This window comes from Mus caroli, chromosome 13 (assembly GCF_900094665.2).
Source record: "Mus caroli chromosome 13, CAROLI_EIJ_v1.1, whole genome shotgun sequence".
Lineage (NCBI taxonomy): Eukaryota > Metazoa > Chordata > Mammalia > Rodentia > Muridae > Mus > Mus caroli.
This window is the reverse complement of record NC_034582.1, coordinates 8285206-8300810: the sequence shown is the minus strand read 5'-3', so window position 1 is coordinate 8300810 and position 15605 is coordinate 8285206. Positions and strand designations below refer to the sequence as shown.

General features: G+C 40.3%; 1 protein-coding gene across 11 annotated transcripts in view; it reads left to right on the top strand.

Annotated features, from left to right (window-relative positions):
* The window catches only part of Ryr2 (ryanodine receptor 2), a 562694-nt gene that overhangs the window by 218474 nt on the left and 328615 nt on the right, over positions 1 to 15605 (top strand). For all 11 annotated transcript variants that reach the window (XM_029468301.1, XM_029468299.1, XM_029468302.1 and 8 more), the window contains exons 5-7: positions 4803 to 4817; positions 9945 to 10019; positions 12367 to 12445. In XM_029468301.1, coding sequence (XP_029324161.1) covers positions 4803 to 4817; positions 9945 to 10019; positions 12367 to 12445 — 169 coding nt within the window. The remainder of the gene's footprint in view (positions 1 to 4802; positions 4818 to 9944; positions 10020 to 12366; positions 12446 to 15605) is intronic.

Below are 15605 nucleotides of genomic sequence, written 5' to 3'. Positions count from 1 at the left end.
GGTGTTGGATATCAGCACATGGCAATGAGGGGGATGAGTGAGAGAGAGACAGAGAGAGAGAGAGAGAGAGAGAGAGAGAGAGAGAGAGAGAGAGCAAGCTCACACACCAGAGAAGGCACAATAGGCTCTGGCAAACATCAGAAAGAGAATTAGAGAAAAAAAGAAATAGTTTCACTTTTCTGAGTCAAGACTCAGAAAGGCAGGCAGACCCAGCTTAGCCCCTATTATGGGGGCTGGTAGGGGCTACACTGGGGTGGCATTCTGGGACTGAGTGCATTATCTAACAAAGAACTCACCTTTCTGAGGGAACCAGCCCAACAGAATTAACTTAAGGGAGGGACAAGGGAATGCCTCCATCTAGATATAGAATCCATTCTTTCCTGTAACTCTCAGGCTTGGTGGCAAACATTACTTGCTGAGACATCTCAGTGGCCCAGAATTATTAACATTTGTTTGATTTTATCTTGACTGCAGTTTCTCTCTCTCCCCTCTTTCCAGTCCCTATATGTATCTAGCTATATACACACACACACATATACATATATGTTCACATATATACATACATACTAGCATCACTTACTGGCCACGGTACAGCTAATCCAACAATGGCTGGCTGGGAATGGGAAGTCCAAGAATCCAGGAGTTGCCCAGTCTATAAGGCTGGATATATCAGCTGATTTTATATAGACTTCTAGCAGAGGCATGGGCCAGAATAGAATTAAAGACCTGGATTAGATTGATGTTCTCCCAGCTCATAAGATCTATATTAAAGGCATGCCTTCCTACCTCAGAGATCCAGATTCGATGTGGATCTTTCTAGTTCAAATTAAACAAAAATCCCTCACAAGTGTGTATCCACTTTTGGGTTATACTTCCAGGTGTAGTTGACAGCCGAGAATGGCTGTCACACTGTTTTACATTACTAACAGTTAAAGAGAGCAAGGCTAAGCTACAAACTCTCACAGTGAATGTGGTCCCTGAGCGACTGTTCCTGGCTTTGAATTGGGGACAAGACTGAACATAATTGTGTGTGTGTGTGTGTGTGTGTGTGTGTACACACCCAAGTGCTATCAGCATAAACATTGTGATTTTACTTGGTTTTCTCCTGGTAACCATTTGTGTTCCCCAAGAATACCACCTAGAGTCTCTTAGATCTATGGCATTGGATGACCACAGGGGATTCTGTAGAATTCAGTCAGCCATTTGTCCAATGTCATCACCTCTGTGTGTGTTAAGTGAATTTCTCTCCCTGTTTTTATGTTAGTGAAGGTGTGGGCAGTCATGCCTCAGCTCTTGCTCTGTCTGGAGGGAACTTTCCCATCATCTGTGAGATCTGAAGGAACTGAATTAACCCTAGATACTGCATGACTGCCACATGTAGTTTTGCACCCAAAACCAAAGCTTTGTGTTTCCACGTAAACAGTTTCTTAGTTAGTGTTACTGTTGCTGCAATGAAACACCATGACCAGGAGCAACTTTGGGAAAAAAGAGTTTATTTCACTCACAGTTCAAAAACTATAATTATCAAAAACAGTGAGGGCAGGAACTCAAGCAAGGTAGGAACCTGGAGACAGGAGCTGATGGAGAGGCCATGGAGGGGTGCTGCTTACTGGCTTGCTCACACAGAAATGTTCACCATGCTTTGAGCATTCAATGCCTTTTCTAGCCCAGAGTTTGAAAGTCCTTCCACACCATCTAAAACCTTCTACCAGAACAGGAAGTGGGTCAGGACCCATGCGATGTGCCCATGCTTTCTCTAGTGAAATTTTAGTTTATGCCCAGAGAAATTTTCACAAGTGAATTTAATTCAGTTTATCTTTCATTATATGTATTTTAGGCATAAACTCATTGTTCTCAGCACTGAGAGAGGTTATGTCTTTCAGTATCTTTCTGCCTCAGTTGCCTTTCCCACCTTGCCATCTCCTTTTTAAAGATCCTTTTCTTAGTTGATTTGGTTGCTGTTGTCTTTGCTAGACTTTAGTGTTTGGACGGGTACCAAACTAATACATCCATTCCTCTTGTTATAGTGCATTCTGCTTTTCTTCTTGCCCATGAGTGACCACTTTGGAATATCTTTAATGCTATAATCACCTGTTATAGTTACAACTTAAGCCAAGTTATCCAAGAGATTTGGGGGGAAAAGAAGGTTGTCTTGATAAAACCAGTCTTTCCTGCTTTTGGCTGTCTCGGGAAAGCTGAGTGCCATTCACGTGTGCTGTTCTTCCTTCATTCCATTTAGTCTGTTCTAGTCCGTTGCATGGTCAGGTCTTCCTCCCACTCTGTTACTTTTCTTGGTGTCATTTAACCTGTGTATTCTGACAACCAGACCTGAGCAACTCTGCTGGACACTTGTCAAAACACTTGCTGCCACTGTAAAATAGTTAACTTAGGGAACTGGTCATGGCAAACTGGAAAATTCCCAAACCTAGCTCAATTAAAATCTACAAGTAGTACCACTCATAATCATGTGCCATAGAAAAATGTTGGATGTTTTTGTTTCTTTCTTTTAAGAATAACATGAAAATTATTTTCCCATCCCCTTATTGGGTACTATTACCATTTTGATCTCTATTGCTGTGATAAAACAATTGGGGAGGAAGGCTTAGTTTTATACTTCCAGGTCATAGTGCATCACTGAAGGAAGTCAAGGTAGAACCATAAGGAAGGCTACTTATTGGCTCATACTCTTTCAAGCTTAACTAGGTTTCTTATACAACAGGACCACTTGTCTAGGGAATAATAGTAGTGACTTGTCCTACTGCAAGAATTAACGACCCAGACAATCCCTCATAGACATACCCACAGGCTAGTCTGACCTAGGCAATTCCTCTGCTGAGGCCTCTCCGCTAAGACTCCCCTAGGCTGTGTCACCTTGGCAATGAAGGCTAGCCAGGACATCTAATATTGCCAGATAACATGAAGGTATATAGTTTTTGGTTTTGCATGGGAAGTAATTTTCAAGCTGTCATTCACCACTAGTATCAGTTACATTTTTTATAACTATCTGCCTCTGTTTTCTAAGTGAAAAATAAAAATTCTTTTTATGTTTTCTTGGACAGTTCTGTACATTTATACATTTAAGTCAATTTTACCCCATTCCTATACCTGTCTTTCTTACTGAAAACCTCTTCCATATATATATGGAAAACCTCTTCTAACAGGGGACCAAGTGGTATATACATATATATACACACACATATATACACACACATATATACACATATACATATATATGTATATATTACATATGTCTACAGATACATATGTAAATTACATGTATATTTACACACACACACATACACGCACACACACTACCTTTGTGTGTGGTTCACAGGGTTTAATTAGATTTGCTTGACTAAGCAGGGGTAGAAGATTATTTAATGGATGAAGGGCAACTTACCAAGTGGCTACACTACTGGATAAAATGACACCCCCCCCCCCAAATCATTGACTGTCATCAGTATTCCTTCAGGGAGGGGTGGGGCCTCATGAATCCCTCCCTATCCATAATGAAATGTTGATGGAGCCAATCCTATGCAGGTCTTGTGCAGAGCTGCACAGCTCTGGGCAGGTTGAGTGTAATGACCGTGCCATGTCCAGAAGACATCTTTGTGTTTCACAGCTCCTCATCCCCCAGCTCTTATGCTCTTTGTGTCTCCTGCCTCACCACCATGTGTCCTGAACTCTGGAGGCAGGTGTATAACTGTTCAGAGCTGGGCATACCGCCATCACTTATCCTTCCACTTGGGCCTATTATGGTGCTCTGCCTGCCTTACCTGCTGCTGCCTGCAGTATGACAGCTCAGAGCAGCCTTAATCACAATGGGGAAGGAGAGCCGGGAAAGAGTGAAAATTCTTTAAAGATTTCCCTTGGACTTATAATATTGAAAGTGAAAGACATTACTCAGAGAGGAATTTCCATTTATTTATACACACATTTCTGTTTATGTGTGGTTCAGGGAAGTGGCTAATATTTACAAAAATGTTCCCTTGATTGTCTCTTGGGGATATGGAAATATGTCTATATTTCTTAATATGTTTTAGATCTGTTCATAAGAACTTACTTCAGCTCTAAGTTTGGAAGTCAAACAGTTTCGCTCTTCTTGAATGTTTATCATCTGTATGCCCTCCCAGAAACGAATCCAGGAAACTGGAGGACATCTGGTGAAAACAAGGAAAGATGCATGTGTAATGTGTTCAGAAGGGGAAAAAGCTCTGAAAGAATATGCGAGAGGAGCCCTGTTGCAAGAAAAGGAGAAATATTTTGCGTGCCTCTTTTTGAAATGCATCTCCCATCATAGGCAGCATCTACGAGCCTGCTTCCTGTTCCTTGCATGAAGGATGCAGGGCTCCATGTTTCAGATTCTCCTAACCAGGCTCTTCTTAACTGCCAGCTTTACTAAAATTAGAGGAGTTGTCTTGTTATCACTGCATTTACACCAAAAGAGATGGAATGAAGGGTTTTTTATTTAAGCATTTTCAGAGAATAAATGGAAGATTATACTGCCTTCTTAGTGCTTGGATGTTGTACATTGTCAGGGCTTTCAGTAGTGTGGCATGTTTTCACAGAAAACAGCTAACTAATGTAAAGATTCCTTTTGAAAGACTTTGCTTGCTATAGCGTTTTTTTCTAGCATGTAGTTGAATATAAGTTTTGTTGCAACAGCAGTGTGAATTTTCTGCTTATTGTTGGCATAGCTCCAATTAGAACAATGCAATCTTGATAAATATGTCATTTAAAATCTAAGTCCTTGAAATGATCTGTATTTAATAACTTTCTCTCTTTTCCTTATGTTTCCACAGAAGTTCATGATGAAGGTGAGGCTCTGATCCTCTGTTGTATATGTTACAGTTTCTGTCTTAGTGTGGGTATATATGATGGGTCACATGTCTTAGTTTGGGTATATGTGATAATTCATGTGTCTTAGTGTGTGTATATGAAATACTCCTACATTGTGTTTTGTTTTGTTGGTTTGTTGTTGTAGTTGTTGTTGAGACAGAGTTTTTCTATGGAGCCCTGGATATCCTGGAACTCACTTTGTAGACCAAGATGGCCTAAACTCTGAGATTTTCTTGCCTCTACCTGCTGAGTGCTATGATTAAAGGCGTGCACTATCATGCACACGTGTGTTATTATTTTTTATGTATTGTCATAGGCAATATCCCATAAGTTTTAAGGTAGCTATATGTGATATTTCATAAGTTAAAATGGTTATATGAATTTTATTTATGTTTGGGTCCATAATAGCTTTCCTTTAAAAATTTTAAATGAAATAAAATAGTAAACATTTAAATGTAAATCGCCTGTTTTGATTTTATAACTGAAGCAACTTTTGGCATTTTGGGGTTATAGAGCACAGGTTACGTTTAGTTAGTCACCTTTAGGGATTTCTTCTTTTTATTATTACCTGATTACAAGCTCCCTTTGTAGGGATGCTGGCTCTTTGCCTTTGGAGGACACTTGTGTGAATCTAGTAGGAACTTACATTGGGAAATTAGAAGAAATTCCATATTGGTTACTTTTCTGTTGCTGTGATAAAACCCTGTGACCAATTTATGAGAGAGAGAGAGAGAGAGAGAGAGAGAGAGAGAGAGTTCATTTTAGCTTATGGTTCCAGAGGGTTAGAGTCCATCACTGAGGGAAGACATGCAAAAGAGAGTTCATTTTAGCTTATGGTTACAGAGGATTAGAGTCCATTATGGCTAGGGGGATGGAGGTGAGATGGGGGTGAGGAAGCATGACAAGCAAGTAGCAGGCATGGTGGCAGGAGCAGAGACTTGGGAGATCATATCTCAACCATAAGCATGAAGTAGAGAATTAACTGGAAACAGGATGAAGCTATACACTCTCCAAGCTTGCCTCAAGTGACATACTTCCTCTGGGTGTACGGTTGAAACCTCTTCCAACAGGGGACCAAGTGGTCAAATACCCTAGCCTAGAGACACTTCTCATTCAAACTACAGGCACCCACCACTACATTTGTTCTAGAAATGAAAATAATTCAGGCCTATTTTATTTCCCAACTAAAGTAGAAAAGGAGAGGCTCTTCAAGAGAGACATTAGGAGGTTAAGCACAGGGTAACACCCCTGAAGGAAGATGTTGGATACTGCAAGAGGAAAATGAAGTTGAAAATGCTTTTGTGGTTTCAGCCACATTATCATATAATATTCAAGAAGCTTGATGTTTTATTGTAAAACCTCATAAGCAATAAAGGCATTTATTTGTATTCAGTTAGTAAAGGCTTAATACAACTTGTACCCAGAAAGACATTGTTCTGAAAGACAGAAACTTCTAGAAATGTGAATGGAAACTTGGCTATAGATTGAAAAGGAAATAATTGAAATAGAGTCCTCTTGCCCATCCATTGACTGAGTTAGTTAAGGCTTTCATGCCCATTGCAAACCCTCGAGCATTTGTGGCTTTTCCCAGGTTAGCCCCATTAACCAATAGTAAAGAACTTGACACTGTACATCAGACAACAGAGCCCAGATTTATTTCTTTGAAGCCACTGCTCATCAAAGATGTGAGGCATCTTCGAAAATTCATGTAACTCAGCTCTTATTTTTCAGAAGAAAACATTAGTTTAAATGATAAGCAAAGAATGCTATGTGCTTTATTACATATATCATGACAAGTGTTTGGGTTGTAGAGATATGATAAGCATAAAATATGAATATATGCCATTTCCTTGCAGATATTAATTAACAGTGAACTTGGGTTGACAATTCAGATTTTTTTTTTTTTTGCTGAATATGCATTTACTATTTTTATTGAAACATTTACTGCTTACCTCAGCCCTTAAACAATTCTGTATCCTCAGGGGCATACAATGATCAACCAAATCTGTTAATAGCTCCTTTGAAGGAGCTGATTCATAAAAACTGTGCAGATAGAAAAATGAGGTCAACTAGTTAACTCCAGGTGTTATGACTCAATGATAGAACTGTGCTCTGATTTCTGTTAAGTGTGAGACATTGGACATTGAGGCAAGTTTAGCGTCTCAGGAAGCAGACCACATGCATGCAATTAGAACAGTTGGAGTCACTTAGTAGGAAGAGATTGCTGAACATGATCAGTTCCTATTTTTTTAGCCAGGTGAATGCCTGTTTGTGATTGCTGGTGCTAAGGGTCATGTGGTGGCGCTGTCTAAAGCCTGGTAGTTTGTTCAGGAGACTTGTGGTCTCCACACCAGCAAAAGTGAGAGGCCGGCCCTTCACTATCAGGTTGTTATATGCTCAGTGTTTGACTGGGTTGGACAAACCATATTTCATGTTGTTAGGATCACTCTTGATGTTTTCATGGGGTTGTAGGACTGTCAGAGGATTCCTGGTAGCTAGAACCCACAGATGTCTAGAAATGTCAGACCTCACCTGGCCTTGATGCCCCTGTGTGCTGGGTGCTACTCATCTTTACCTTCAATCATTCTTAGATAACAGGGAAAGCTGGACATAGAGACATTTCTCTGACTTTTTTTCTCTGTGAAACAACTAATTTTTCTCCGTTCCAGATGTTTAATATTTGCACATATACTTAAAAGCTTCTCCACTTAAATATCTAGACACAGTGAGAGAGATCTTACTACAGATTCTCCTTGCCGTGTTTCGTCTGTTGCTGAGGCCGTTGTTCTGTATCACAGGATTTGTAAAGTCACATGACACGTGACAGCCCCCAAGTGCTATAGAAGTTTTATTGAATCGGATTTCCTTCCCCTCCCCATCTCCTCCCTTTGCTCTCTTCACCACCTTCTTTCTCTGTTCCTTACTTCTCTTCCTCTCATCGCCTTCCCTGCTTTATCCCCTTCTTCTCTCCCCTCCTCCCTCAGAATCACGCCCAGGGCTTTCATGTGGTAGCAGCCCTTACCACGCTACCACTGAGCTACTCTGCAGTTCTGATGTCTCTCTTTCTTTCTTTCTTTCTTCCTTCCTTCCTTCCTTCTTTTTTTTTTTTTTTTTTTCTCAAAATCTCACATAATGACAGTTTGGAATTAGGCTAGTAGAGAGTTCCACAGAGAAAAGGTTCCATGTATATCCTGGTTTCTTCCCACACAACTTCTAAAGTGACATATTACAGCCATCTTCAAAATGTTTAAACATTATATAGTTAGTGAATTTAATGGCTGCAATTATCAATAATATAAAAGACAGATTAACGAGCCAATATATATTGCAATCATATGTTGTAAGAAGCAACATTGAAGAATGAATATAGAATCAGCAATATTCATGTATTGGTAATCCACTCTAATTAGTCTTCATCTTTATCATTCAGATTTTATATGTGTGTGTGTATGTGTGTGTGCGCGCACTTGCCTGTATATTTAAGCTTATGGCAGTAATACCTCAAGTGCGGCTATAGAAATCCAACTGGTCCCCTGTCCTACAGAGGATAAGAGATAGATAGTCCCCATTACTAGTTCTCTAAAGAAATACAAGTATAGAATGTACATTGAGTTCATGCCCAAGTGTGGACACCGACACCTTGGTTTACAATGAGATTTCCCAGGGTGGACAATTGGACTGTTTTTTTGTTTTTACATGATTCTAGAAATCTAAAGTCCTACCCAGTGATGCTAAATTTGTCTTACAATGACTTGTGAACTTTATCTGAGGAGTTTTCTTTTCTTTTTTTAGATGACATTCAGCAGAATCACTTAGATTGTATTGGAAAGTTTGGACATTTTTATCCATTTATCTTTTATGAATTTATTTGACATTATTCTGTAATATTAACTCTGTCAGTCATCTCTATGGGGATGAGGCCAGTCCCCTTTCCCCACACCCCACCCCCGCATATAAGTAAAGTAACTATTTTCACAGATTTTTTTTAAAGTCAAATTTTACCTTTCATTAAGTCATGGGCCCCAACTAAATCATAAATTTTCAACTTTTTAATTTATATGGTTGGGGCTCCCATTAAGAAAAAAAGTGTCACCCCATGTGCAGAATTTCATTGCTCTTCCCTTTTTTCTTTCTTAGGCATCTTAATTGAGGTAAGGGGCCTTCATACACATACACACCCATTTCCATAGCCTGAAAAGCTCTATCCAGTCAAGGTTTTCACTTAGCAAATATTTGTTTAGTTACTCTCCTCTTACCTTTTCTCAGAGCTAGAGGTGAACCAAAGTCATTGTCATTGGATTCTCAGTCTGGCCAAGGGCGAGGCCAGTGTATAGGTGTAGCTGAGAGCTAACACTAGGGTCTTAATCTGGATGAGCTTCATGCACGAGGTAGCTGACCAACTGAATTTGAAAATATCATTTATAAGTTAGAGAAGGCAACAGAGGGAATTTGGGATTTCAAGACATCTCAACGTGATGTGGGATGGAGGGAGGAGATATGTTTAGAATAAGGGACTGGCACCAGAAAGGACAAGGTCCTCTGTGTTTGTCCATCTCCAACTGTGATCCTTGGGGCCATGAATCCATGGGAAGTCTGTCAAATGAAGTGTATCTATATCTGAGTGGAAGCCCAAGACCTTGTGGTTTAGCAAGTTCTCTAATCCTGAAAGGCATCTTCGGAGAATGAGAAGCTTAAAATACCTGAGATCATGTGACCAATTTTGGGGTTTGCAAAAACTCATTTGTGGAAATAAAGTTTCCCAGGTGATTGCTGAGCGTTGGGTAGTTATCAGGTCTCTAGATGCACTGGTAACCTGGTCTCCCTGTCCAATGGAGGCTGTGTATAACTGAAGCACAGGCGGTAACTGAGAAGACTGTGAGAGGTTATAGTTGTAATGTCTCCTCCCCGAAGCCCAGTTCACCTTTCCAGACGTGGAAGAGATGCTTGCTCCATGGCTTGCTTCCTAAATGTTTAAGGACTTGTTGGAGGGGGTTTGCTTTTCCAATATCTTTGGGTCTTACTAAACTTTCCGGTAAAGACAGAGAATTTTATTGACTTTTTTGTTTGCTCATTCATGCTTTCCTTCTTCTCTCCCCTTTCCTCAGACTGCTCAAGGTGGAGGCCACCGGACACTCCTCTATGGACACGCCATATTGCTACGCCATTCCTACAGTGGTATGGTGAGTAGACATCTTTATTTCATCTCTCGTGTGGCTACACTGATCCAGGGTCAGGTAGACTGTCTAGAATTTTGACGATACCACTTCAGCAATGATAATGATAAGTTTGACTAGATTTAGTTTTAATACCCTTGTGCACTGTTCAGTTTTCTCATTCATAAGATGAAGGTTAGATTCAGACATAACAGGTATGTTACCTATTTTTAATGCCTTTGATAGATTCTTAACACCTGTAATATATTTGATAGACACATTTTAAGAGGAGGCAATTATAAAAGCCAAATGTTAACTATTTTCCATTTCTAATTCTGTTTTAAATTATTAATGTATAAATACATTTAAATATCCACCTCTAACGGAATCTGACACTCTTTTGTTGCCTCCAAGGTTACTTTTGTTCATGTTTACACATATATTATACATAATATAAAAAATAAAAATAAATCACAAAATACCTTTCTGGAAAGTAAGATACTTTACTAAGCTAAGATAAAATACTACCCGAGGGAATCCTTGAAACCTCTTGTCTGTGACATTGAAAGTTCATGCTTGGCAGTCAAGATGCAGATTGAGCCTCCAGGTCAAGTTGATGCGACAGCTCTAAGGTCCTGACTTCCACCTGCAGTGGCTGATTGTCAAACCCATTCCTTCATCTCCCTTTGTATACACATGGACACCCAGTTATCCAGATGTGCTATATTCTATAAGAGGAGTGATTCTCAACTTATAAGTTACAAACTCTTTGGGGGTTGAATGACTCCTTCATAGGGATTACCTATGACCATCAGGAAACACAGACATTTACATTGTGATTCCTAAGAGTAGAGAAGTTACAGTTCTGAAGTAGCACGTAAGTAGTTTTATGGTCACCACCACATGAGGGACTGTATTAAAGGTCGCAGCGTTAGGACGGTTGAGAACCGCTGCATAGGAGGATTGGTGTAGTGTTGGCACGAACCATCCACATCTTCAGAGGGGCCCAGCCTCACTCGATTCCCTCCCTTGTTTCTGGAGTTCCTCTGATGGCTCCTCTTCTTGCTGGCAGAGGACATGCTTCACACAGATGCTCTGGTATTTTAAGCTCATGCCACATTCATCTTAGAGTTCTCATTCATATGTCACTTAGCAAGGTGTTTGAAGTTGGGGGATGGCTGGCATTAAAATGATGTAAAATTTAAATCTAAGAATATGTACACTTGAGGCAACCCAAGGATGAGTAGATGAGACAATGCAGTTTTGATAGCGAGAGCTCCCTGAGAGAAACGTGTGCATGTATATCCATGCAGTGCTCATTTCAGCAGGGTGAAGAAATGCACCCCCAAGTGTATTCTGCGTGGTTTGTTTTAAATGAAAACAAAAGTAGAAGATAAAAGTGAGTTGTTTTCAGGTTTCTTTTAGGGACACTTTCTAATCAGATCATGTACGTTTTCATAGGGCCATGGATATCACATAAAGGGAGAGAGGTACAAACATATCCCCAGTCACTTGTCTCCTTGTATTGATGAGGTCGTGTTTTAGACTTTTGTGAAGGGCAAAGTACTGTGTTTCATTCATCCTGTTGCTCTGAAGGCTTGCTGTGCAAGTGCTGCTATGCCTCAGGTGTTGGAAGCTCTCAACTTGTCACAGGAGCATCAAGGAATCTGAGAAAAATGCTAATCAGAGATAGATGATAACACTTTGCTTGCTTAACCAGACACTATGTGACTGTACACATTATAAAATCACTTAATTTCAGTTATCAAATAAATAGCAGGTTTTGATGTGATATGAATGCACACATATGCACACATGTGCACACATGTGCACATATATTCACACATTCATTATGCTTTGTTCTCATTCATCTCTCTCATTACTGCCCCTCCCCTGCCTGGCTGGTCTTTCTTCCAAATAGTCTCCTCTTCTGCTCTCATGTCACATGGATTCTGTTATCCTATTATTTCCCCTCTCTCCTTCATTGACACTTCCTCTACCCTTCTGACAGCGCTGCTTCTACTTCATACCCTCCAATATCACCCACCACCTTAGTAAGAATGACTGTCATCAAGAAAAAAAAAACATGACAGCAAATGCTTGTGAGGTTGTGGGGAGACAGAAACCCTTATGTGCCGATTATAGTACTGTAAACTTACACAGCACTGTGGAAATCAGTGCAGGAGCTCCTCCAAAAAGCTAAAAGCAGAACAAGTGTATGGCTCAGGTAGACCATGTATGGGTCTATGCCTTTAAGATTCTAGTCCATAGATCATAGATGTCTTTGTTCATCCATGTTTAGTGCTTCATTAACCACTATAGTCTCAGTAGGACTGTCAACAGCTTGTGGTGATGCCTGATCTTGTGTTTTTAGTATCTTTGCTGTCTCTCCACCTCCCGGTCTTCCACTGACAAACTGGCCTTCGATGTTGGCCTTCAAGAGGATACCACAGGTGAGTACCATGTACTGTAATGAAACGTGGTTTGGAAACAAGCTGCCTAGATATGGTCAGAGACATATAAGATGGTTGCTTTTAGAACAGTCAGGAAAATGATTTTCTCTTTGGCATTTTTGGTGGATTGAGAGTGTGTTTTTCCTCCTGCTTGATTACTCTTAGGTTATTGGTGAGATTTAAAACTTTGACTTCATGTCTTTTCTTCTTATGGATTGAGAGAGGAGAAACCCCGGTATGTACCAAATGATGGATTAGTTGTGTGAAGCTTGCTGGTGTTCACTGAATGCTGTGTAAAGTATCCCTTCCTGGCTTTCAATCCTTCATCTCAAAATATCTTCAGGTATAAGATAGTGGTGTGCTTAATGTTAGCACTCAAACTCAAAACCAGAACATGAAATTCTTTGCTGCTCTGCCTCAGGGCTCTGCTGTGCTACGTGTCACTTCTCTAGTTTGGAAAGATCTAAATATACATCCCTTTGCAAATCCCAAATACAAAAGCAGAAGGGTTTTGCATATTTTTGTTCTTTGTCATCTGCATCTTCCCCGTTGACTCGCTGTGCCCCATTAGACCATTTTGTCTTTTATGACGAGCAGGAAAAGGCATGGCTTCTAGAATGAAGCTTTTGTAACAGAGCTAGAGATGTTACTCAGTGGTAGGGCCCTAGCCTACCATATGAGGAGGCCCTGGGTTCAATCCTCAATATCACAAAAATAAAATAAAAAAGTATGGTATCAAGTAGAAAAAGGTATGGGAAGACAGAATCCAAGTTTTACTGTACAGTTCTTCCATGGTAGAGACTAGACGATCCACCCACTGCTCACTCAATTTGATCCCTTTTAAAAATACATTGTCAGTGTAGATATAGCTCAGTGATAAAGTGCAGATATGTGCAAGGTCCTGGATTCTCTCCCTAACACCTTAAGACAACCCATGTAACACACATGCACGAAGTTTTGGGTGTTCGCTACTGATAACAGTTTTGTGACCCGAAAAGTTCAGAAGAGGAAAAGAACTGAAACCTTTTCCTACGCACACAAAGCTTGACCAGAGCAGTCTCCATCCTGATGTTAAGCTAACACCTTTCACACAGAGAGCAAAGCAGCCCACGTGTCAGGTAGATGTTTACATTCTCTATCATCAGTCATTAAAAGTGGGTTTTCTTACAACTAAATGTTCACAAAATAACAATGATGAAAATGAAAAAAATATAATGAATCAAGTCAGCTTTCAATAATTTTTATCATCCTGGGCATAAAAAGATAAAAATAATATTCAGATATATACTTTATTTTCTATATTTTTCAGTTCTGTATTTTTTCTAGTTTCTCAGTTTTTTAAAACTTAATATATTTTAGCAAACAGTTAAAACAAATCTTGCCGGGCATGGTGGCGCACGCCTTTAATCCCAGCACTTGGGAGGCAGAGACAGGCGGATTTCTGAGTTCGAGGCCAGCCTGGTCTACAAAGTGAGTTCCAGGACAGCCAGGGAGGGCTACAGAGAAACCCTGTCTCAAAAAAAAAAAAAAATCTTAAGTTTGAAGACCGAAACACATGATCTAGAACATGTATTTTATATATTGAGCTGATTTTGTGATAGAATAGCACAGCCATCAGCCTCCCATCTGAGTCCTCCCATCTGAGTCCTCCCATCTGAGTCCTCCCATCTGAGTCCTCCCATCTGAGTCCTCCCATCTGAGCCCTCCCATCTGAGTCCTCCTATCTGAGTCCTCCTCCACACCCAGAGTCCACCCCTGTCTCCTCAGCCTTTATTCTACCCTGCTTCCTCCCCACGCTCTGCTTTTATTGTGAGTTACTGAAGCACCATGACATTTGTCCTTGGTTTTCTGTTTGTCTTCATCATAATTAAACTCACAAGGCAGATGATTTTTTTTCTTTTGTGTGGATGACTTTTCAATTACTGAGGCAGTGACTGAGAAAGAGTGGTTACACTATCAAAGTTTGGGAGAATGAATGAAGATGTGAATGGAAGTGCAGAATTCTCCCTGTTGATGTGCTGTTGGGATGGCTTGAGTGAGAACAGTTTCGGCCCAGGGTCTGCACAGACAACAGGAGTTGCTAGGATGTATCTCAGATGATTCTACTCATCCGTATAAAATCAATCGCTGAGTGCTGCAGTGTGGTGGCAGGACCTGGGAAAACCCCAAGGAACAAAAGGCACTCATGTTCTGGTGTCAGGGAGATAGTTCAGAAAAAGGAATACTTAGAAAAAATAATAAAGGGCTAGTGAGATGGCTTAGTGAGATGGCTTAGTGAGCCTGGCAGTCTGATTCCTAGATCCCACCGGTACAGGGAAAGCATTGACTCTTGCAAGCTGTCCTCTGATACCGTCGCGCACACATGGTTTGTTGTACATACACACAGTGAGTAAAAATAAAAAAATGCTCAAAACAAGGAACAACAATGGAGCTTGGTAGGGGAAGAGAACGATGGTTGGAGATGAAGGGACCATCAGAACACAACTGGCATTGTCAGAGACCACCATGGACTCGGACTTCACAGGGACTGTGGATAGGCCGCCTGGCTGCCTCTGGTTGGGGCGATGGGACTAAGGAAAGCAGATGGATGTGTGCTTTTTGATGCTGTTTGACTTACCTTAGATGAATTTGTTTTAATGTATATCAGCTCTTATAGCGCAGCTCTCCGTACTAAGAGTCCAGATTAATAGGAACTAGTGCATTATATAAGGAAATAAAGCAAAGCAGAAAAGACATGGTCATGAGGCTTTTAAGATAGCAATCCTTCGTGTCATCTGTTTGAATCAACAAAAGAACACGTGCACTGCAACTACTCCAATAGAAAACATCAATTTCTTTTGATGAAAATCACATAACTGCATATTAATTTTTAATAAGATTGTTTAGGGAATGAAATCACACTGGCTAACTGGAACTTCTAGGCCTGTATTAACATATGTAAATACATGTCCCCTTTCAGCAGTTTTTATTGGGGAAAAGATACCAAACTGTCACACCCATTTCCCATTAAGAGAAAGGTTGTATTTCAGTATGTCCTACCCTAAGTGAGTTTGGCTGAGTTCTTCTCATTTCCACGATCCAAGAGATTAATTTGCATGAAGTCATGTATTTCTGAAAGTCCCATGAGTGGCGTCATCTGGAGAGGGAATGGATCTTCAAT